The 23,580-nt window shown below is 49.6% G+C and overlaps 7 protein-coding genes across 7 annotated transcripts; 3 read left to right on the top strand and 4 right to left on the bottom strand.

The window, feature by feature from the left end:
• Positions 1-334: 334 nt before the first annotated feature.
• Positions 335-1,611, bottom strand: F4807DRAFT_450358 (mitochondrial carrier; the record flags this gene model as incomplete). Its single annotated transcript, XM_048000118.1, has 3 exons — positions 335-547; positions 626-1,370; positions 1,490-1,611. The coding sequence occupies 3 exons, from the start codon at positions 1,609-1,611 to the stop codon at positions 335-337; spliced, it is 1,080 nt and encodes a 359-aa protein (XP_047857314.1).
• A 794-nt stretch (positions 1,612-2,405) lies between these two features.
• Positions 2,406-3,943, bottom strand: F4807DRAFT_350282 (uncharacterized protein). Its single transcript, XM_047995457.1, has 2 exons — positions 3,912-3,943; positions 2,406-3,849 (listed from the first exon to the last, which is right to left on the bottom strand). Exon 2 carries the CDS (start codon positions 3,773-3,775, stop codon positions 2,504-2,506), a length of 1,272 nt encoding a protein of 423 aa, XP_047857313.1. The 5' UTR covers positions 3,776-3,849; positions 3,912-3,943; the 3' UTR covers positions 2,406-2,503.
• Positions 3,944-8,151: 4,208 nt separating this feature from the next.
• On the top strand, positions 8,152-9,833 carry F4807DRAFT_414466 (like-Sm domain-containing protein). The gene is made up of 3 exons (XM_047996974.1): positions 8,152-9,031; positions 9,162-9,233; positions 9,294-9,833. Exons 1-3 carry the CDS (start codon positions 8,809-8,811, stop codon positions 9,422-9,424), a joined length of 426 nt encoding a protein of 141 aa, XP_047857312.1. The 5' UTR covers positions 8,152-8,808; the 3' UTR covers positions 9,425-9,833.
• An 11-nt stretch (positions 9,834-9,844) lies between these two features.
• On the bottom strand, positions 9,845-14,081 carry F4807DRAFT_414463 (uncharacterized protein). Its single transcript, XM_047996973.1, has 8 exons — positions 13,869-14,081; positions 13,579-13,753; positions 13,395-13,503; positions 12,373-12,494; positions 12,221-12,306; positions 11,991-12,173; positions 11,629-11,935; positions 9,845-11,579 (listed from the first exon to the last, which is right to left on the bottom strand). Exons 2-8 carry the CDS (start codon positions 13,646-13,648, stop codon positions 10,543-10,545), a joined length of 1,914 nt encoding a protein of 637 aa, XP_047857311.1. The 5' UTR covers positions 13,649-13,753; positions 13,869-14,081; the 3' UTR covers positions 9,845-10,542.
• A 660-nt stretch (positions 14,082-14,741) lies between these two features.
• On the top strand, positions 14,742-16,595 carry F4807DRAFT_350159 (uncharacterized protein). The gene has a single exon (XM_047995456.1). It carries the CDS (start codon positions 14,903-14,905, stop codon positions 16,520-16,522), a length of 1,620 nt encoding a protein of 539 aa, XP_047857310.1. The 5' UTR covers positions 14,742-14,902; the 3' UTR covers positions 16,523-16,595.
• A 464-nt stretch (positions 16,596-17,059) lies between these two features.
• On the bottom strand, positions 17,060-19,066 carry F4807DRAFT_350157 (Pre-mRNA splicing factor PRP21 like protein-domain-containing protein). Its single transcript, XM_047995455.1, has 2 exons — positions 18,847-19,066; positions 17,060-18,789 (listed from the first exon to the last, which is right to left on the bottom strand). Exons 1-2 carry the CDS (start codon positions 18,929-18,931, stop codon positions 17,273-17,275), a joined length of 1,602 nt encoding a protein of 533 aa, XP_047857309.1. The 5' UTR covers positions 18,932-19,066; the 3' UTR covers positions 17,060-17,272.
• A 1,197-nt stretch (positions 19,067-20,263) lies between these two features.
• F4807DRAFT_450352 (glycosyltransferase family 39 protein) lies at positions 20,264-23,346 on the top strand (the record flags this gene model as incomplete). Its single annotated transcript, XM_048000116.1, has 4 exons — positions 20,264-20,505; positions 20,571-20,860; positions 20,920-22,676; positions 22,834-23,346. 4 exons carry the CDS (start codon positions 20,264-20,266, stop codon positions 23,344-23,346), a joined length of 2,802 nt encoding a protein of 933 aa, XP_047857308.1.
• Between the last annotated feature and the right edge of the window lie 234 nt (positions 23,347-23,580).

The following is a 23,580-nucleotide window of genomic DNA, read 5'->3' as shown; positions in this document are numbered from 1 at the left end:
TAGCCTCTATATTTCTCCTTCGTTTTTTGTGGTATACAGTGGTAGTGGTATGATTTCCGCACAATGCCTCCATATGCGCGTCAGGGAAAACCCCAGATACTTAGAACCAACCAACTACCCTTATCGGTACTTGTAACCCTTGGCTTCTCCAGACCAGGCCCAAACGCAGTAAGATAGTCCGCCTATCTAGCAGTATATTTTTTCCCTTTCCGCCCTCATGTCTCAAGTAAGTATCATTACACGGTCGTCATAGGCGCCTATGCGCTTATTCATTGGTGTTATAGTCACCGGATTCGAAGAGGGGAGAATTGCACGGGTTATGGCTGTTGTCCGTCTAGCTCTTCGCACCAAGAAGCTTGAGGATGCCTTCGTACATGCCGAACATAATCGCGGCAGAAGGAATTGTGCGCATCAGATGGGGGGTCAAGCCACCATATAACCCGAGGAAGCCCTCCTCCTTCCATACGAGTTTGAAGCAGTGTACCAGGCCCGTATACTTGCGCCGGCCGTCCGCCATCGGGGCTTGTCTTAGACGTGTGCGCGCAACCTAGCCACCTGTTAGCCTACTCTTCTAAAGAACCGCACACCCCTGAATCATGGCACAGAGGAACCTCAAAGCACTCACCTCATGTGGATATGTCAAGATAGACGCAATTCCCTTGGCCGCTCCAGCACCCATAAAATTCCCCGTCCAATCGACAGTATGGTCCCACCAAGTCTTCTCCCTGCCGCTCTTCTCAACCCTCTCCTTCCGCCGCCTCAATTGACTTTTGAGCTCCTCATACATCATCCACTGCAACGTGCTTTCGGTAACGCCCAGGTAACTCGCGCTAAGGCCCTTGAAGAAACCACGCGGGCCCTCGTCCCGCAGAACCTGCTTGATGCAATCCCAGCTATTCCTGTACCGCCGCGCGCTCACATCGCCCTTGCGCTCGGCGTTATTCTTGTCAAGCTGCAACCGCGTCTTCACCAGCCATATGGGGTTCGTCGCTGTGCCTGTCGCTATTCCCGCCGTTACCGCGCTGGCTAAATGCACTATCGGGTTTTCCGGCGACGCCCCCGTCCATTGAGAGTACGCGCGCTTGCCTGTGCCATAGGCATAGAAGTTGATGCTCCGTGCCGGAACCACGCCAACAAGGTTAGGTCCCAAGCCTTTAAACAGCGCGCGCCATCCCTCTAGCCGATGTACGTCGCGCAGGATCTGTATTGTTTCCTGGAGGTGATAAGAGGCGGACTTCAAGGGGCTAAGCCGTGCCTGGCCTGCCGCCTCCCGCGCCGCCCGGAGCTGGGCCTGGTAGAAGTCGGATTGAAGTCTGGTTTTTAGCACGTCGAGTGGTGCGGTTAGGACAGCTGCGGTCATGCCTCCGACGCTATGGAAAGAGGCAGGGTTAGCGCAAGCCCCATATTCACCCTTTCTCTAATGATCCTTTTCCTACTTAGAAAGGAATACGCTTTAGAGACAGGAAATACGAATCTCGAAGAGACATACCCTCCGGCGACAAGGTGGGGCCAAGATTTGGCAAATGGCGATTGTTTCGTGACTGTTATCTCAGGCGAAACAAGGCCAAGCTCGCGCGACTGGGGCAACGGCGATTGTTGTGGAGTCGGCATTCTTCCTTCACGGCGTTCTCTGGGGTTGTTCATTGTATAAGTCGCATGAGAAGATGGCTGAGCCATGGCGGCCCTTTTCGTAGATTGTGACCCCTCGTCGGATTGATCGGTAGAGAAAATGTGACAAGGATATTCCGTAAGGTTATCGGAACTCCATTCATGGACTCGATGCTCGATGCGGCTACCTCCAAGAACAACTTAATAGTTGCTTGGTGGTGTAGAGAACTCGTTTAGCTCTATTCGTTCATGTGAAAAGGCAGGTTGCTGTGCGTTTGTTAATTACGTCGTTGAAAAGATGAATCGAATAACTTTTTAACTTTTTTAGTGGATCAAACGACGCCACATTTTTCGCTAATTTTTTTTTAATTGATGTTCGTCGCGTCAAAGCTAGCGCGCTTCCCGAGACTTGTTAAGTGGGTCCATCTAGCTGTGGCTCATATTACCTACCAGGTACCCATGAGCCTGGTAATCGGGAATTTTTCAAGTTGGGGGACGCAGATGCCAGACGCAGCAGTGGCAGGCACCAGGTCGCGCCAAATAGGACCAGAGGGGCAGGGGGTTTAGATACGCTGTATCTAAGACATTAAGCTATGCTTCAATGCTTCAATGTCTTAAACTTACACCAGCATCATCCCAATTGTGTTATCAGAATTTCTATATTTCGATCCATTTTCAATTTCTTCTCTGGTTTGAATGACCATATTAGAAATTCTTACCAGATAGGCCCGGCGACCGCATTGTCGGCCATATAACTTGCCTTCCAAAATTCGGAATCTGTACTGTATACCAGTTGCTCTGTAATAAATCTGCATACATGTAGACAGATTCCCCACCTCTATGTACACACTAATATATCCATAAGCATTGTTTCATATCATTCATTTGAAATGCGTCAGCTTCCTCGCGAGATCGCAGCAGCATCTGCCGCTGCCGAAGCCACCGAAGCCATATGGCTAAGTATTGACTTCTGTTCCCTAAAGGTTCCACTCGGCGTCTCCTTTCTTGCATATTCTTGTCCCTGTCGGATATCTCTCGGATCTATTTCCATTGAATCATGCCTACTACTCATTGACGTATCCGGTCCCTTGCGCCACACGTCGTCGGCAGGCCTACCAATCGCTATCCTCGACCCGGGTCGGCTTGAGCTAGGTTCTTCGCTACGTTCAGATTCTCTTCGATGTTCGCCGAATTCTGGATGAGGTTGAGGTCCAAACCCGGTTCTGCTAATATCCCTTGGATCGTCTCCGTCGTCATCTCCTTCCCCGCTTGCTTCTCCTTTGAGCCATGCCACCTCCTCTTCCGTCAATCCTTTCCATACGCACCTGGCATGTTTTTTCGTACATCCCTGGCAAGCGGTTAAATGTTTGATGCACTGTGTTTTGAGTCTTCGACATCTATCACATGGTGGATGTATAAAGTCACCACGTGCTAGTTTCTCAATTTTGGCTGTGACCAAGGCACGGTTCTCTTCTTCGATATCTCTCACTGCTGGTTCAGCGGAATAACCAGGGGATGGCCGGTTGCTTCCTAGTAACGCTTGTTGCTGTATCGGGGCTCGCGGCGTTGATGTGGAAGTCCCAATGGCATTCGGCGTTGGTGGGATAGAGCTGGCGGAAGAAATCCGGTGGCTAGATGATTGTGGGGGCGCCTGGAACTGTTGAAGAAGATCAGCATGCAGGTCGTAACCCGGATTAGCACCGGAACCCATTGACTGATTCACAGCTTGAAAGCCAGGACCAGGGGCTGATTGCGATGCGCGACGCGTGTGTATAGATGCCTTTCGTCCGATCAAGTGGTAGTTGAGTTGGCGGGCCCTACGCGCCACTTCGTCTGCTTTCTTGATTAAGACCTGTAGACGCTGTTCAACGATCTCGAGCGTCGCTAACTCTGCCGTTTCATCTTCCTCTAATGGCTGTGGTGGTACAAGCCTAAATCTGTCCAGGGCGCCGGAAACTATGAGTCTCCAGTCGTCTTCTCCAATTTCGACCTGGACACCCTTCAAGGGAAATTGACAGCAACGTATGCCGCTAGGAGAAGGTGTCAACACGAATTCTCCTGGCTTTGCTTTGGCAAACTCGACAATGTCGAGCCATGTGACGGGATCCGGACTAAATATTGTCTGTGGAGGAGTTGTCGTTATTGAACCCTCAAAAGCTCCTTCCATCGCCTTCAGCAAGCGACTGCCCGTTAGCTTTGCGCCTAAATTAGCAGCGAGACTCTCATGTCTATTTAACACCCCTGATCGTTGTATTAGTATCTGAATCTATAAAAATATGTAGTGAAATGGAGCAATTTCTCACCCTCATATTCATTGACTAGAGCAAGGACATCTGAAAATGTTTCGCTATCGCCCTGGATGAGTTTGAGCTTCACCGGATGGGCTTTAGACAAATAGTTTATAGGGGCTATGTTGCCTTGGGAAATTGGCCCGTCAGTACTTCAACTTGGAACACATAGATACACTCGGATTATGACCGGAAATATTTGATAGATAGTTTTTATGAGGAAAAAGTATCGTAATGGGAGTGGAGATATGGTACATGTAAAAAAAGAAAAGGTTTCATGATAGGACACACTAGCGACACGGAGATAGTGAGCCAATGTTACATATGAAACGAGATATGCCGGAATCGTGACATAGTCTCCCAAGCAGCGGTTACCTATGGGGATGCAGGTGTGTGTAAGTGAGAGAGCATGCGGGTGGGCAGGACTTACCTGGCTGAGGCGGAGGAGGTTGTGGTATGCGGTCAGCATTGTCATCGGAGATATCTCGTTTTCGTTTATGTTGATCAGATTCTGGATTGTGTGCCATACTGGCACATCTCACACTTTGGAGGTTTACGAAGGCCTCTTTTAAACTCTTGTGGGAGTCTTGATATACAAAGTGTTCAGCAGCCGTAGCTGCTCCAAAATAACCGACTGTCCCGCCCAATTAATCCCGTCGATAGCAAACAAAGGCTAACATGTGCAAGTATAACGCAGAACGAGCGGGGACTCGCTTGATACTGCTATTCCCGTCTCAGATTCTGGGGGTTTGAGAAAGAAATATACTATAAGGGCAACAAACGGCGAGAGGAGGCTTTATTACGAATTAATGTTCCAGGCTACGGATAGGCCGAGAATTGCGAAAAGCCCGGAAACGGGACGCAGGTTGCGAGGTTGGGCCTGCCGAGCTTCTGGGCTGTTTTGAGCTCGGCGGTCGTCATAGGAATTAACCCTCGTATGGAGAAAGTAACTTTAGATAAGGGGGAACCGGTCAGAATGAACGAATGAACGAATAGAATGAAATGAAGAGAGAAGAGAAGGGTAGTAGACAGGTGCGTATGGATGTATGTATGAATTTATGGATATACGCGTGTGTTAAAGTAAGCAGGTGAGTTTGATGATACTCGGCCAGAGTACAGCCTCGACGCAAATAGAAAATACGGAGTAAACTACCGTGTAGGTGACCTAGCAGACCTCAATGCGCAGAAAGTGGACAAGACAGGGAATTCGGAAACCGGGGTTGGATCGATTAGGCGCGGGGCTCGAATACTGTACTTACACTAAACATTGGATATCTCAGTAAAGTACGGAACGATAACCGAGTCGATTAAGTATGGGTATAATAAGAATGTGAGGGTAAGGGTATAGGTATAGGTATAAAAAGTGAAGAGAAAGTTCTCTCTTTCTCAAAGCGGCACGTTGAAGTGAGAAAAAACTGGCCACAGACCAAAGCTAAAAGATATACGGGCAACAGTTTGCTAGGAATTGGAATTGGCGAAGTGGGTTGGCGCTTTCCTATGTGGTTTAGGTAATAACACCCGATAGTAAGTATGTAACTTCTAACTCGTGTTTTCAAGAACTTTTTAAGCTACTCACTAAACCAATTGAGTCAAGGTAAAAAAAAAGAAGCACAAACCAACAATTGACTTTCCGACTATCATTGATATAGGTAAGCAAGTACGTTTTTACCTGCAAAGTATTAGTATGCTATATCAACATCGACATCTTTACTTCGATATCCAATCCTACTTTTTCTAGGCACCTCAGATTCGTCCAATGAAGTAGGTTACTCACATACCTCAACATATTTGGTCTGCGCCGTCACCTCTAAAAGTGATAAAACGTCTCGGTTGGCCACATGTGCGTGTGTCACGGAAAAGAGACCGAAGTTCTCCAGTCTCTTCCTCTGTTCCCTTCTGTCGATCTCTTCACATTGCCCTCACCAGGCTCGGACCTGGGACCCTTCACAATTCCCTGGTCCTAGCCACATCCAGGAGAAGATCATCCGCGCTGAATTCCGCTGTGAGGGTTTCCCGATTATGTGATCCCATGCCGCCGCACAGAAGAAGAAAAAGATCGACGAGCCACTCCTGCTTGGCGTTGAAACCCACCTATGGTGACGGGCTTGAGGTGCATTGCTAGGCTCGATAGAAGTCTTGGATGACCGCGATCTTGGAGGAATGTCGTTCGGGGTCTTCTCAGCTCAGGGTCTCACATCGATGTTTCTCACATCGGCGTTTCACCAAAAGGAGACGATTATGAGAAATGCCCACCTAGGTAAGCATGCTTCAACGACGATGTGTGCGATGAACAGGCCGAAGGTTCACTGCCGAAAGTCGGCGTATTTATTAACAAAATTTGCTACTTAATTCTTACTTTTTGATTATTTTTCTTTTTTCTTTCCCTTCTTTCGCCATCATTAGCCATGTCCCCCGCATCCAATAGTCAGCTATTACCGGTACAAATGAAGTGTACGTATGTACGTATATTGCAAGCTTCAGGTGCAGGAATGTGATATGTCCGATTATCATACTCTGCAGCTGCAATCCCTGAGAGCCGCTAGAGTAGATAAAGACCCTACCGAGCATCCATGATGTATCCCTACGGTTGCAGTACGCTACCTGGATGCCGCGTACAGGCCGCTAGTACTCCGTCGGGTTCCCTTAAAATGCTTTCGAAAGCCCCTCCATAAGCAGCCCTAGCCAAAGCGAGCAAGCCACCCAAGCCCCCCCTGAGCCCCTTGACACGGCACAGACCAAGACAGAAGCGTTCCAGAACAACAGCCCAGAAAAAAAGACCAAGACCTTGCCTCGCCTTTCTCTGCCCCTCCTAAGGGACCTTTTTACAGCCTTAGGTAAATTAGAGAGTAGCCTTGCCGCGGGGCGCTTAAGCAGTATCGGGCCTAGCGTCCGTGCCGCTCTTACTTAGGGCTACTTATTATCAGTCAAGTTACGAGGGTTGCACAATTTCTGCAGGGAAAACGGTAGACCGGTGAGCAATAACCGTTTGACCGAGTATACAGACTTTATGCGGTTTGTCCAATGGCGTGGAGAGGATATAGTCGAACACGATATATCATGCTTATGGGGTGACTAGTTTCCTTACGTATTCACCTCTAATATGCACGTATTTTTAGGCGGACTTAGCATCAAATAAAGTACATAAAGTACCTACTCACAATACGTTACCACCTCGGTATGCCATGTCCGAACCGCTGATATACTACTCACCCACGAAGAAATTACGGCAGCGCATGATTTTCAACAAAATATGGGATCAGATGCTGGAGTCCACATGACCTCCCATATAACAAATCACATTCTGAAAGCTCCAACGAAAGCATCGCAAAAACTATCTCATAAGTCCATCATAAGCCCTAGTTACCTTGTTCTTGCGGATACCCATGGGGCTAGGCCCTGCCTCCCCGATGCCTGTATAACAGGGTTGAAGTCAAGGTTCGGTCGTCGCGGGTAGCTAGCTGATGTCACCAAAGTGCCCACGAGCGGAGGGGGTCCGGGAGAATAATAGACAGAGGAGCTGCGGAATACATTGAAATCTCTGTCGTAGCTCGGAATTGTAGCTCAGGAAGCATAGTGCTCCACGTAGAGAAAGGAAGCTCGCATCAGTTCTCCTCCCCGGGAATCCCTTCCTCATCCCGGACTCTTCCGCAATCTTCGGTGATTCGTGCATTTCGGTTTGACCCGGGTAGTCGTACTCGCTACCAGGACTCTATTTTGCCCCTTCCACTTGATGCTTGCCTTTCTGAGAGAATTGGCGACAAGAACCGACTCGACATGACGGCGGACCTCATATTCTCAAGTTAGCGTTGTTCACCGAAGATCAGCAGATCAGCAGAACAGCAGAACGACGAGACAAGAGAACAGAATATAGAACATGTTTAGGTCTCCTAACGTCTACGTATCACGCCGTACTATGCTGGGAAGAATATTGAAATATTTGGTTAATCTACTAGTAGCGATAGAGGGTGGAATAGGGGGGCAGACTTATTCCCAAGACGACATGGCGGAATGGTTAACGGGGTATGAAATCCGTTTCTTACGGCCGGCAGCCACTATAGACGCGCGGGCGTTGATGTGGTATACGTATACCACCTTAGTATGTATAGGAAATCGTTTATAGGAAGTGGCAGCTCAGGCTAAAAGCGGCCATATTCAGATTGGTACATAGGTACTTATTTAAAGTTCCAAGTTGTTTGAAGGTAGGTACGAAAGAACAACATTTGCAGTTCAAGGTTACGAGGAAGTAGTGGGGTAGATCAATTCTCGGGGCGTCCCACTTATTCGGGACTCTTGGGCCAGTCAAAAGCGACAGCGCAAAAAAAGCAATCAACTTTCTCCCCATATCAATGCTATGATCGACGGCAGACTGCAAAGTGGCAGACAGCAACATAATCACCTGGCCCTGCCAACTGCCACACAGTTCCCGCCCGGCATACCTTCTACGAGAGAAAATCAATCACGGGGAATCTGATCTGAAGACGCCTCGTTACAGCTCCTACGACTCCTACAGTTAGCCGACGAGTAGACGAGAGTCCCGGACCGAATCATTTGCAAGGTTTTCGCAAACGCCCGACGATAACCTCCCAATCTCAACACCTCCCCGTTGCAACGGTAGCCGTGCTAGCCTGCGACACCGATTCGTCACCGAACGGCCTAGACCGCCGCAACCCCCTATCTCTGCATCTCCCTCCAGCTTCCGAAACTAGCTCCAAGGGCGAATTACCTGGCTCGTCCCGTCCTTTCCTCCCCCCTTCACCGCATCTTTTTCGGCCTTCTGCCACCCCCAGACCAAGAAGAGAAACCCGCCCCCTCTCTTGCTTCGCAAGTACACATCGAATTTTATATCCTTACCTTAGAGGGGGAATCTCCCTAACGTATTTACCCACCCCCAACGGCAACCTTGATTGTAAAGATGGCCGACCGTGCCCACTACCGCGGCGGCCGAGGAGGCGGCGGACACGCCCGCGGAGCGCGGGGCGGCCGAGGCGGCGGGAGAGGCGGACACGGAGCTGACTCGGGCGCTAGCGGCGGCGGCGCATCCCAGGAGCGGGAGCGGCCCAAGAAGGAGAACATCCTAGACCTTAGTAAATACGTCGACAAGAGGATCACGGTTAAATTCAATGGCGGGCGAGAAGGTAAAACCCCCGCAGATCTTTCCTATTCCCCCTCCCATCCCGCTTTGCATCATCCAGTCACGCGCCGCCCTGCATGTCGTCGAGTTGGGGGTAGTAACGGACCGAGGCTAACCTTGACATTGGCGTCTAGTTACCGGCACACTGAAGGGTTATGATGCGCTTATGAATTTGGTTCTTGACGAGGTGCAAGAAGTCATGCGAGGTTAGTTAGCTTTCTAGTCGTCCGGCATACATCGGAAGGGACTAACATATACCCTTATAGACGACGAGGGCAAGGAAGCGACCCGTTCACTTGGTCTGGTGGTCGCCCGAGGCACTCTGCTAGTAGTCATCAGCCCAGTAGATGGCAGTGAGGAGATTGAGAATCCCTTCGCCCAACAATCGGAAGATTGAGGTTTAAGAGGATAAGTCATCCCCAAGGAGACCAGGGTGATGAGAACCTGTCGGATTGCTAAACATACCCCCAAGCCTTGTTATGAGAAGAGGCATCTAGAAACCAGCTTAACCGATACATAAACTAGACGTCAAGTTGAATAGGGTTACAGCGCGGGAAGCAGATGGGTATCTCATTCCTATTATGAATGACCCACAAACAGAAGGGGGTCGTTAGCAGATAAGTTACTGCGTGATTGCCTATTAGGTAGGAAATGAGAATAAACCAACCTCTGATGACGGATATGCTATATTTCGAATGTGAAAATATACAAGTTACTAACTTCAGCACGAGCATAAGTAGGCAGGTAGGCAGTCAATCATAATATCACATCCATTGCTTATCTACAAAGCCATGCTTAGACAGTGCAGATGATGAACAGTAAGAAACTTTGCTTGTATTCTACTTTATACTTCTCGAGATATTTAGTCATCCACAACGTCACTCCGCCCATACTCTCAAACCCCGTTCTTCGTTCGACAATGCTAAAAACAAAACTGCTTCGTCACCCTTCTCCTAGCCCAGCCAAACATGTTCCTGCTGGCAACAGTAGCAGGATATAACTCCTGAAGAGAGGATTGCCTTAATGCAAACTCTTTTATGCCGGAGTATTCAATAAAGTGACACATCCGAATATAGCCCAATGTAGCATATCATCTCATCTGTTGGTAGTAATCCTTCGTTTCATTATCTGCGGCTGGGGAAAAAAGGGGGGAAGTGACTAGCTGTACTTCTTGCTGGTCATGTTATAACCCTCGCGGTTGAGATTTGAGCCAATGGTTCATCCCGGTGGCTATTTCATCGTTGAGCGTTCTAACGAGACCTGCTTTGGATTGGACTCGTCCAACGCCCCTTTCCATCGTGTGCTATTTCCAATATCCTTGCGAAACTCTTTGCCCGTTTCCGTAAGACTCTTCTGCATTCAGAATTCCATCGTATGTCCTAAGCTCCTACTTCACCACACAGGCCCCCTAAAATAACGTCTAACCCCTCTCGTTAGATAATTCGTTGGATAGTGAGTTTTTGATCTCGTAAGATCTTCTGCTGACCATGAATTGCGGCCCGCACGTGTCTGGTTCTAGTAGCCTCGGCTGGCCTGCTGTTTGTTGCTTGCCTTGAACAGGTCGTTAAATGCGCTCTGGGCTTGTTTCTTCAATTCCTTATAGGAGACCACAAAAGTCGATTGGTGGTCCCGACTGGTTAGATAAATCCTTTCGTCAACACCGGCGTCTAGCTTATTCAGGCAGCTAATGATATGCCCAAGATCGATAACTGGGTTTCCTTGGGCGTCGACCTGGTGAAAGACGAAGTCTCGGAATAGCTTCAAGGTGTAACGTTCCGAGTTTTCGGCCCAGTTAGGGTCGTTGTCAAACTCCGGTCGTTCGTTGATAGAGCCTAGCTTCGCCATTAGTCGTACTAATCGACCATTTTCGAGTTCCCTGCCTAAGTGAGTAACTGTCTCGTCTTGAGCATTGAATGATGCTACTAGAACATCATCAGCATGCTGAGCAAGGTCATACACCAAATGCTCTGCTGTCTTTTCCGCTATGTTCTGTGGTGGGCTAAGTAGCCACGATATCTTTTCTTTGAGTTCAGGCGAGTAAGTCCTAGATAATTGGTCCAAAGGCAAGCGTAGATCACCGAGGTTTCTAATCGGCGTATTGGTCGCCAGGCTCAAGATGAGTCGACCCAGGTTAAAGAAATCCTCTTGTTGTAATTCCTCAACTCGGCGAGGTACTTCAAAATGGAGTACATCTAGAATGGAGCATGAACTGAGCCTAATGCGATTCTTGTCCGTCAGGATCACCTTGCTGAGGTCAATGCAGCGCGCTGCGAGTTTGGCTTTATGGATAGCCTTTATAGCACTCGCAAGCTGAACTAGATAGCTCCACAGTATCTTCTCTGCAATGGGTTGGGGACGACCAAAGCGGTTGCTGGGGAAGTGGTGCTCCGCTAATGTCTTCGAAAGAGGGTGATAACTGTGGACAAACACGAGTGAGCTATCATTAAAGTCCCTTGTCGTGAATGCTTCGATCGTTGTAACTATGTTTGGATGTATAATCTTCTTCCACGAATTCACAGCTTTGATTGCTTCCTCATTAGTGAGGCGGAATCCTGTTATCAGTTCAGTAGGGCGCTTGGTTGACTAAACGTGGAGACAGACCTTCGATTCGCCTTAAGCAGAATATATTCCCATTTTTGCGAGAAGTTGCCTTGAATACCCAGCTCGGAAGCCCTAAGATATTGGTCGCACTCCGGAGTTTAGTATCCAAAGGTACAAGGGAATGATAATGCTGGAGAGTGGGCAACTGCACTCCAGGCTGGCTCGGGAGCACCTGTCTCGCGGCCTCGGACTTTTTCTGGAGGTCCTCTCTGATAGAATCGGGAAGAAACAGGTCGTATACTTGTCTTTGGTAGGGCTGCAGATTTTCCCTTCCTGACGTGATAGGATAATAAAGATGGTATTGAAGCTAAGGGTAATCAGATTGCATTTCAGGATAAACAATATGGGAATTGAGAACTTACGGGCTGAGACGGAGCCGTGTAAGAAGTCTGAGCCGCGTAGTAAGGAGCACCAGCTCCGGCTAAGGCACTGTGATCCTCGGCGTAAGGATTATATGGCGCCGTTGGAAGCGCCTGGTTAACAGCAGACATAGTAAATGGATCGTAACTGAGGGATCCACTATCTGTTGAACCGTTGGTTGCGGTCTGGACCTTATCAGTATCGATCTTCAAATAACCTCTCCTGAACTTACCGCAGTATTCAAATCGTAGTTCTGGGGAGCGAAATCCGCAAATGGTGCTGATTTGTAAAGGGAGGCTCCAGTATCTTGCTGCAAGGCTGAGGTTGTGGCCATGGTCAGTAAAAGCGCATATATGGCGGGGATTGGTGTTTAGGCTTCCTTACATGCAGAGGCTCCCCTAGGTGTGAATGGGGTGGCATTTGTCGAAAAGTTGGATTTCTTACCCCCAAGCTGAGTAGGAGTGAACGAGGGAGATTCGACATTTAGAGATTTCTTTGCGCTACCACTAGTAGATCGATTAGTAACCCTGTCGTGTGATGTAACATGAGAATGACTATAGTTGGAAGGCGTATTTTGGCTGGCTCCGTCGCTATGAAATGGCTTGTGACCCTTCTGAGAGCCCCCCGGAGCTGGGTGCTGGATAGCGGCGTGGCTGTCTTCATTTGGTAGCTGAACGGTGATCCGAGTTGAAATGGGTGCTGAACTTGAACGAGTAGGAGAGGTGTTGAATTGTTGGTATCCGTGAGAAGCAGTAGAAGCATGGGTACGAGCGGTCTCAAAGCTTTGTGTGCCAGAGCTAGGCAGTGAATGCGAGTCTGATTCGCCATAGCTCAGTTCATCAAATGAATGGCTTCTAGTTGGCGAGCAGGCCGCGGGAGAAGGAGAAGGCGGGGCTGTCTGCTCAGGAGCCAATTGAGAAGAACCGAGGAATGTTGGCATAGAAGCCACACGATGTTGGTGCCCTGGAAATGGACCTCCATTTCTTGATTGCAAAGGAGGGAACTCCACCATGGAATCAACGTCTATGTCCTTGCGCATTTCATCTGATCCGTTCACCTCCTCTACCTTGCGGTTTCTGCCCTTCTTGCGCAGCATCGTTAAAATATTTCGAGAGAACCAGGATTCTCCGCCTAATAGTCTTGTAGATGGCTGAATAGGACTCGACAATATCCACTAAGCGGTATCAAATTGCTTTGGGCATCCAACGGCCAATGTACGGCCAATGTATTGATTAATGTTGCTATGTGTTCTAGTCGATCGCCGGCCCTTTAATTCTATATAGGTTGCCGTGGGTGTCTTATGGGAAGCTCGCATGGTATCATAGCATACGGGCCAGCCAAGGGTTTTCGTCGGACGGAACGCGAAGCAGCAATGAAACAAAGCATAGCAAATTGGAATGACTTACTTGTCCATTGAGTTAGAAGATCCTTTATCATGATTGAAGGTGCAGCCCTGGTCCTCATAACGGCAGTGGCCATAGATCAACACGTTTCGACAGAGCGTGTCCTTGTTATCTAAGAAGGTGTGCAGGCATTAGATATGTTCACCATAGTCTCGTCGACAACCACGACCATGGGGCAAGCGCTTACCGCGCGTCTTAGGTCTGGGGGAGGCCATCTGCCTCCCTCTATCGGCCGTGCTAAAGCGCGTGTTCGCCATTTGCAATGTGTGGTGTGAGATCTCGTATTCTCGTCATGGAGTAGTCGCGATTGCCAGGGTGTTAAACTGAGAGGAGAGGAAATGTCGCCCTTTTCGATACGACTCCTAGAAGAACAAGATCAAGTTAACAACATTGAACCTAGCTAAATCACCAGGGGAAGGAGAAAGGGTAGAGAAAGGGCAAAGAAGAGATCGGAAGGGATATGCGAATTGCACCTACCGAACACCTCAAAGCGCTCCCATTTTTCTAACCAGAAGGGGCGAGGGTTCGCCCGTAAAATTCGGTATGACGCGCAGCAAAAGTGTATAGATGATAAAATCCAAGTTCTGTGTATCAATTGGGAGGTCTATGTGCAAAGTGAGGGTGAGGCTGGCGATAAGGACATAAAGAAAGGATGCGGCGTGTCAAGGTTCAACCGACTGGAGGTTGTACTGTGTAGTGGGATGACGGCGGCGGATTACTAAGAAAGGATAAACTGGCTGATTGGTCCTCGATAATCCTGTATTTAACGCCAAGACGTCCCTCCTTCTCAGCCTTGGGTTTCGATTTGTGGTTGTGGAGGACGCTAAGCCCTTTGCAGTATGTTGAGAGCTTCACACTAACTATCTTAGGATTAGCTCCTAGAGTCGGTACCGCGTATTTCTACGATGCATACAATGCACTAATATAAATAAGGTAAAGCCCGAACACATTTCCCCAACTTTACAGTTAATTATAATTAAATAGTTGCCCAAATTTATCAATCCGGACTGGGTCGGCCACTAAATCTTACATTGTCCGGCTGCCTTGTCGTCACCTCCGATGCAGCAGTGCAGCTAAACTTATGCAATTCATTTATCTGCCATCCTCCATCCACCATCATTCCATTCTATCAGGTGGGTCCACCAACATTTGAACACGAAAGCCTCACCAGCTTCTTATCTTCCTATTAGACGTCACTTAGCCTCACCTGTCTTTCGACTGTACCTACATACTGCAATTAATAGTACATATTTCACAGCCTCTCCGGTACAGCCCGCGAACCCTGTTGGGGCAAGAAAGTCCTACGTAATATTCGACTCGATCTCACCTCCGAGGCTGAATCCGGAATTACATATCCTGGTTCGGAGCTGTCCTAGACAGCTAGCTAGCTCTTATACGACAGGCCCTAGTAATGGTATTATTCTACAATCACCTTGATCATATGACGTATGGAGGAATCTTGAAATCAAGCTACACACTCTTTTCCAACCGTCGGCCGTGCACTTTACAAGATGGCAGATAACGGCGTCGACCTAAGTCAGCTCTCCGCCGAGCAGCAGTCTGCTCTGGAACAATACACACAAGTTACGGCACAGGATATTAAGGATGCGGTGCCCTTACTGGAAAGATCACAATGGAATGTCCAAATAGCAATATCCAAATTCTTCGATGGCGAAGGCCCCGATCCTGTGGCCGAAGCCATCGAGGCACAAAACCATATTCCGCGGCAGGCGGCAAGGCACGAGAATCTACAAGAAAGCTTCATGGCGTCCTCGCGGCCTGGCGGACGTGCGTTGCCACGAGCTAGGCCAGATCCTGCCCCGAGAATCGTACCGCAGCCTCAGACAACCCACCGCACGCCATTCCTCTTCTCTATAATATTCTCGCCCTTCACCCTCGGGTTCAGAGCCGTTTCGACGCTCTTCCGCACATTCCTATACATATTCGCATTCCTGCCAGCGTCCGTACGGCCACGGGCGATAACGACAAGCATGACAAGCGGATGGAAAGGCACGATGGGGCGGCGCATGCTCATGCCGCGGGACACCGCCGCCCGGTTCAAGCGCGAGTTCGAGGAGGAGTACGGCAACACTAGCCTGCCCTGGCACGAGGGCGGCTTCGCCCAAGCCCTCGACCTTGCCAAATCAGAACTCAAATTCCTGCTCATCGTGCTCATGTCGCCCGAGCACGACGACACGGAATCCTACACGCGGGAGACCCTCCTCTCGCCGGAAACCGTAAACTTCATCAACGACCCCGCCAACAACATCGTTTTATGGGGCGGCAACGTCCTCGACTCCGAGGCCTACCAAGTCGCCGCCGAGTACAACTGCACCAAGTTCCCCTTCTCGTGCCTCGTGTGCCTGACCCCTAAAGAGGGCAGCACCCGCATGAGCATCGTGAAGCGCCTCGTCGGCCCCATGTCCCCGCAGACCTACCTGGCCGAGATCCAGACCGCCATCAACAAGTACGCCCCGGACCTGGCCAGCGTGCGCGCCGACCGCGCCGCCCAAGATCTCGCACGCAACCTGCGCACCGAGCAGGACGACGCGTACGAGCGCTCGCTCGCCCGCGACAGGGAGCGCGCCCGCCAGCGCAAGGAAGCCGAGGCCGCAGCCAAGCTCGCCGAGCAGCGCGCGAGGGAGCAAGCCCAGGCCGCCGAGCGCCTAGCCCAGAAACGCGAGCAGTGGCGGCGCTGGCGCGCGACCACCATTGCGCCCGAACCAGACTCCACCGCAAACCCCAAGGACGTCGTGCGGCTGGCGCTGAAGATGCCGGATAACGCGGGGGGCAGGGTGGTGCGCCGGTTCGCGGCCTCGACGACGGTGGAGGAGCTGTACGCGTTCGTCGAGTGCTACGAGCTGCTGGCGGACCCGGACGAGGAGGTCAACCGCGAGAAGGAGAGCGGCGAGGAGTCGGACCGCGAGCGCCCCGAGGACTACACCCACGAGTACAAGTTCCGGATCGCGGCGCCGATGCCGCGCGTCGTGTACGAGCCGGACGAGACTGCTACGCTCGGAAGTACCATCGGGAGGTCTGGTAATCTTATAGTGGAAACCGTGATCCCCGATGATGACGACGAGGATGAGGATGAGGATGAGGAATCTGACAGTGGGCAGGATGTCGAGTAGATAGGGCGATCTACCCTCCTAAGCTATTTTTTTGCGCGGTAGATCATTGTAAGAATCGTGTAATGAAGCAAATCACTTTGCGATCATACGCTTAGCTTGCAACTTTGTGATTATTTCGTGTTATATGAATTAGATCGAACTACGCCGCTAACTTAGATTGTGATGCCTCATGCCCATCGTGATAGAAATATGCCTATTTGTGTAGTAGGTAATTATAGACAGGAATAGTACCCGCCCCTTTTTGAACCCGTCCCAACGCCACTCAGCGAGTTCCCTTGTCAGTATGTAAGGCAACCATATCTTAATTTTACAAAATCGTAACATCCTTATTATACAAAATTTCTACAACGTGACTTATCTTGGAAATAAATTTCATGAGTGTGCCTCATCATATACACAACAGGTAGCACAGCTAATCTTGATGCGTTGGGAAAAACCACAACGCAAACTTGGTTGCGGGACACAGCTGTATTGAAGTATGAGCATTTTGATAAATAAAGGCGAGCTAATTTCGTGGGTATTGTTTACCTGTTCGGCTTTTAAAGAACCCCTATCATATTCCTGCCTCGCCTCCACACGCGCAAGATGATGGCAAAAGGAGGGACTAGAGAAGCTCTGTAAGGATCAGCGACGGAGAGGTTTCACCCTATCTCAGTGCTGCATGATACCCGGCTCGTAACCTCCCATCCACAAATAGCTCCTTGCGCGTAGCACCTAAAAACATAGCTAAGACGATCTAGTCACTGAGAATTAGTGACCCTGATTATCCTTGGCAAACCTCTGATGAATCCGTGCGATCTGTTCGTCGACATTCACGCTCTGCATATGGTTGATATGTGCTTGGCTTCTGGGGTCAGGATTGCCGTCGAAGCTGTTCAATGCTGTCCGCTTCCTTCTCGCCGCTTCCTCCTCCGTGATAGGTTGCCCAGTAACGCCGTCAAACAAGTCACCTCTCTGGCTTGCGAATCGTTTCAAGTTGTTAGCAACGTCGGAGTGCGACAAATTCGTAGTAGCATATCGAGACTCGGCCTTCGCTTTCTGCTCTTTCCATTGGGGATCGAGTAGCTCAATCCTCATATGTGCCTCTAGCTCGTTCATCGGAATTTGCTGGTGACAGTTCGGGCAGAGAGCCATTTGTGTCCCTTGACGATTAGCGGCTCGCGCAGCAGCACGAGGAACGTAGTTTTCTTTAATCTTCATAGGAGCAGCACCACCCTTTGCTTCAGCCTGCGCATGTTGCATCCGCATTCGAGCCTCCTCTCTTTCGCGTATCCGTTGTGCCTCCTCATCTTCCTGGACACCGTTCGGGCGTGGAGGTGGAGCCATCTGATAGGCAGCTTGGGGAGGCGTGGGGACTGACGGGTGCGGTTGGGCTGGTTGTGCAGGATGATGAGGAAGGTTATAATTAGCCGGCACCCCATATCCGGTATATGCGTTATCGTCGTCTGTCGGCATAGCTTCCTCAATACGTAGGTTAGCACTGATGGAAATATTGGCCTTCTGTTCAAGCGAAGCATATTGTAGTTCAGAAAGAGAGGTTGGCGGGGGTAGGTTGGCTTGGTCATCAGCCTCGGTAAAGACGACTGTCTCGACAACAACAAAGTCGTGCCAATCGATCTGGGCGTACGATAAACGTTCCTTCTCCTCGTCCTCTTCCTTCTTTTGCTTCTCATCCTCCTGATGCTTCAGCCACTCTGCTCTTTGCTTGGCTCGGTTTAGGATGTGGAATTTGTCATCGACATTACGGCGTAATTCAGCGATCCTCTCCTGCTGGACCTTTCCCCCTTCGCCATCAATTCCACCGGCTCGTAGTAGCATGGAGTACTGATCGATCAAATGCTGGAAGAAATTGTGAAGACTGTGGTTGGGCCGTAAAAAGTCAAACTGGTAGTTGCCAGCCTCCCGTTGGGAGAGAGCGGTCATGAACTGTCTGCCATTCTTTGCAACAAACAGAGCAGTCAGCTTCACGACCTCGAGATCCTGGGCGCTGATGTTGGGCATACGCGCAGAGAATTGGAAGTCAGGAGGCTTAGGAGGGCCCTCGGGTTTCGTCTCAACAACAGCAGCAGCTTCACCTGCTCGGCCAGCAGCGACAGCAGTGCCGCGACCTTCCCTGATCTCGCTCAATCTCCACAGATAGAAAGGGTTGTAAGGATCGGCATTGCTAAGGAAACTGAATTTCGGGTTATGTTTCTCTTTCTCTCGGATGCGATCTTCAAATGCGAGGCCATTTCGGGCGACGAATCCGGCGGTCTTCTCGAGGATAGCTAGATGAATTAGCTCAGCGCAAGTTTGGAGGTGATGATGCTTGATTTTCGACTTACTTCTGAATTCCCTGGGTGGCAAGACTATACCCTGAGGGGGCTTAATTTCATCCAAAACTGCTGCATCACCATTAGTCGCGGCCATATTGATGGCAGTCTCAGAGCCTCCCTTGAAATTGTATGGGTGTGGATGCGGGTGTGAGGGTGAACGCGATTGTGGAGGCTGAACCGAAAAAAAAAGTCTCTAGTATTGGTTGAGATGTATGATGTTGCAGTAAAGAAGCTCTGACAAAATATCGTCAAGGTTCGGTTTCTACAGTGGTCCGGGGTACACCGTAAACGGATTAATATATAACCCGCAGCTTTAGCCAATCAAATAAGCCTGGCTTTGCATCGACGCCAAGAACTCTAACTTTAAATGATGGCAGGCACCGTTGTCTTTTATCCGTAATATACAGGGATACCTTGGATAGCTTGGTATCTGGGGAGAATTCACAATTGCAATTGTAATTGAGGATGATATTTTATGGACACCAATTTTGAAAGTAGCCCATTGCAGCATGCACGATTTTGTCTAACAATGTAATTCATCAAGGTAGCATAAAGTAACACTCTACCTAGTCTACTTAGGTATGTAAAAGGCTATTACACGATACACGTACGGCATATCTCGTGTTTATCATTTACGGAATTGCGGGGCTTGTCAAACTTCGATTCGCATTAATAGGTCGTATGTACCTATGTACAATAAAAATGTGTTATTTCGTGAGGCTTTGTACATGTAGCGAATTAATTCATCAAATGGGGCCAACTGTCAGAGGCAGTTGCAGCTGAATCTTTTTTTGGACCCCAGACACGCAGAAAGAGAGACCCCATAACCAAACCCCCCTGCGCTAATCTGAGGGCTATCCGCCGAACTGGATAAGGCCACTGTAGCATCTAAACGATTACGCGGTTGACCCTTGCAAACTGAATTTTGATGCTTATCCCTAATTGGCCAATACCAATTCATTGGGAAGGACCTGAAGGACTAGGTACTTCTTAGAACATTGGAAACAGCCCTGGAGCAGAAAGGCTCAAAATAATTTCTGACGCCGTATTCACCATTCCCATTCTACCACCCCTTATCCTATACTCCCCTTCAGCCCTTTTCCTACACATCCATCCCACTACATTCACGACCAAAGGGGGGAAAGACTCTTAATTATCCTATTCTCTTTGAATGGGGTTTTCATTGTCCTATTGTCTTCTTGTAATGACCCCTTCTACTTCTTGACTTTCATTAATCAAACTACCCACTTGATTTTCCTTCTCCGGTGTAATACGTGTGCAAGCGTAGCGCAGAGCTCAGTCCCGGCGCGAGCGACTACCAAAGAGGCCACGAACACCGCTTCCTTTTTCCTTCGTACTTTTCCACATTAACAATTCCCCATCGTCGATTTGTGCAGAAGTCGTCTTCTGCATACACCGAACCATTATGGCGAGGTCCAGTTCGGCGAAACCGCCTCCAATGAAAGGCGGATCCTTTGCACCTCCGAAGTCCAAGAAAGAAGTCAAGAAGCATCACGATGACTACACCTCAGAAGGCGTTGAAGATAACGATATCTTCTTACTACCCATCTCTGACTATCAGGTTATGCTAGCTTTGACTATCGTTGGAGCTATTGTGCGACTGTTCCGCATCTACCAACCGTCCAGCGTTGTCTTCGATGAAGTCCAGTAAGTATCCTTATTCAGCCGCAGCTATCATAGTCGCCAATGCTAATACTGTATCTTGTGTCTAGCTTCGGCGGTTTTGCGAGCAAATACATCAAGGGCAAATTCTTCATGGATGTCCACCCCCCGTTGGCCAAACTTCTAATCACTTTATTCGGATGGCTCGCTGGTTTCAATGGTGACTTTGATTTCAAGGAAATTGGCAAAGACTATCTCGAGCCTGGTGTTCCGTATGTAGCTATGCGATTGTACCCGGCTATCTGTGGTATTTTCTTGGTCCCGACTGTCTTTTTAACACTGAAGGCTGCTGGCTGTCGTACGGCCACCGCCGCTCTTGGTGCGGCTTTCATCATCTTTGGTAATTTCCCCCTAATCTATATGCGCCTGGTGTCGGATATTTACTTACATGCAATATAGAAAATGGTCTCCTTACCCAGGCCCGCCTAATTCTACTCGACTCCCCTCTCGTCGCCGCGACTGCGTTTACCGCCCTCGCTTTCACCTCCTTCACCAACCAGCATGAACAAGGTCCCTCCAAGGCATTCGACGCTAGCTGGTGGTTCTGGCTTGTCATGACTGGTTTGGGAATGGGAGTCACTGTTAGCATCAAATGGGTTGGCCTTTTCACAATCGCCTGGGTTGGATCTTTGACCCTCGTACAGCTGTGGGTGTTACTTGGCGACACGAAGACTGTCACTATGCGCATTTTCGCAAAACATTTCTTGGCCCGCGCTTTCTGCTTGATCATCATCCCCGCTACCTTCTACATGGCCATGTTTGCCATCCATTTCCTCTGCCTGGTAAACCCTGGTGACGGAGATGGATTTATGAGCTCCGAGTTCCAGGCTACGTTGAACAACAAGGGTATGCAAGATGTGCCGGTCGATGTTGCTTTTGGTAGCCGGGTCGCTATACGACACGTCAATACTCAAGGAGGCTACCTCCATTCTCATCCCCTTATGTACCCCACTGGCAGTCAGCAGCAGCAAATCACTCTCTATCCTCACAAGGATGAGAACAACATATTCTTGTTTGAGAACCAGACTCAGCCATTGGACGCTAACGGCGAACCTATCAACGGAACGTTCGCTTGGGATGATGTGAAGAACATTACCGAGAACTACATCAAGGATGGCGACGTGATCCGATTGTACCATCTAGCCACTCATCGTCGCCTCCACTCTCACGATGTTCGACCACCCGTTTCCGAGGCCGACTGGCAGAACGAAGTGTCCGCCTATGGATATGAAGGGTTCCCTGGCGACGCCAATGATCTATTCCGTGTTGAGATTGCTAAAAAGCAGTCTCTTACGCCAGTCTCCAAGGAACGACTTCGTACTATCCAGACCAAGTTCAGGCTCGTTCATATTATGACCGGTTGCGTGCTCTTCTCTCACAAGGTCAAGTTGCCAGAGTGGGCCTCTGAACAGCAGGAAGTCACTTGCGCCAAGGGTGGTACTCTTCCCAACAGCTTGTGGTACATAGAATCCAACGCGCATCCCCAGCTTGCCGATAATGCCGAAAAGGTCAACTATATTAACCCTGGCTTCTTTGGCAAATTCTGGGAACTGCAGAAGGTCATGTGGAGAACTAACGCAGGCCTGGTCGAGTCTCACGCCTGGGACTCTCGTCCTGAATCATGGCCTATCCTTCGTCGCGGTATCAACTTCTGGGGCAAAGAGCACCGCCAAATCTACCTGATGGGCAATCCTATTATCTGGTACACTTCGACCCTTGCTGTCGTCATCTACGTGATCTTCAAGGGCATTGCGGTTCTCCGATGGCAGCGTAGCTGTAATGACTACTCGAACGCCACATTCAAACGATTTGATTATGAGATCGGAACCTTAGTCCTCGGATGGGCTTTCCACTACTTCCCCTTCTTCCTGATGCAGCGTCAGCTCTTCTTGCACCACTATTTCCCTGCATTGATCTTCGCCATCATGGCCTTTTGCCAAACCTACGACTTCGCGACAGCTCGGATCCCGATCCCAGGTGTTAGAGAAAACCCCGTCGTCAACAAAGCCGGTGTGGTTGCGCTCTTGGGTATTTCTGCCGTTGTCTTTGCCCTCTACTCGCCTCTTGCGTATGGAAACGCTTGGACCAAGGGTGAATGTAACCGTGTGAAGTTATTCGGCACCTGGGATTGGGATTGCAATACTTTCTTAGAGAACGTAAGTGTCCCTCCCCAAGGCATGCCACTCAGAGGGCGTTAAAGCCCGGCGATGCTCGTATGTTTTGGTCCCCTCTTTGAACGATAAATATGGATATAAAGCGTTTCAGGGAGGGTTTGCGATTTGTCAAAATAGTAAGCTAACATGGCTCTCATAGTACGACGCATACTCTGGAATCGCTATTCCGAGCAAGATCTCTCAAACCCCCCAGGCCGTTGTAGAGAACAAGAAGCCACCGGTCCAACAACCCGTAGCTGCAAATCAAGACTCTCCAGAAGCGGGCATCTCAGGAGCGCCCAAGTTTGAGCCTCAGGGTCAAAAGTTCATTGGACGGGAGGAACGGGTCGAATACCGGGATCAGAACGGCAACCTTCTCAACGAGGAACAAGTGAAGGCACTCGAAGGCAAAGTCGAATTCAAGACCAAGTACGAGACTAGAACGCGCGTAGTAGACGCCAATGGCAATGAAGTAGAAGTGCCGGTAGAGGAGTTGGCCGCCGCGGGCGTAGCACCACCTCATCCTGATGTTGAGGGTGCTAACCAGGAGACCAAGAAGTCAGTTCAGGATGACCCTATCCCCAAGGAAGCGTCGTCAAGTAAAGACGGCGAAAAGGAGGCAGAGCAGGCAGTTCCTAAACCGGCTAGCGAGGGCAATGAGGCGACGGTTTAAACGCCCCGGTCCATCGTCTAAATTTCGAATTTTGACTTGATTTCCCCATCGCGTCACCAAATCCTGACGAAGAAAATCTCCACTGGTGTTTGTTTCTGAATGCTAAAAGCATCTGGCGGGTTGGACGGCGTGTCTAGACCCATGTATATCACCGTTACTAATGAAGATCACGGAGGGGAAAAACTTGGGCAATGTGGAATGCAAACAAGGAGAAAAATAAGAGGGTATCGGAGT

Source organism: Annulohypoxylon truncatum (assembly GCF_022578515.1).
Source record: "Annulohypoxylon truncatum strain CBS 140777 unplaced genomic scaffold F4807scaffold_6, whole genome shotgun sequence".
NCBI classification, from domain to species: domain Eukaryota; kingdom Fungi; phylum Ascomycota; class Sordariomycetes; order Xylariales; family Hypoxylaceae; genus Annulohypoxylon; species Annulohypoxylon truncatum.
Note: the sequence above shows the minus strand (reverse complement) of the source record. Positions and strands in the feature narration are given on the sequence as shown.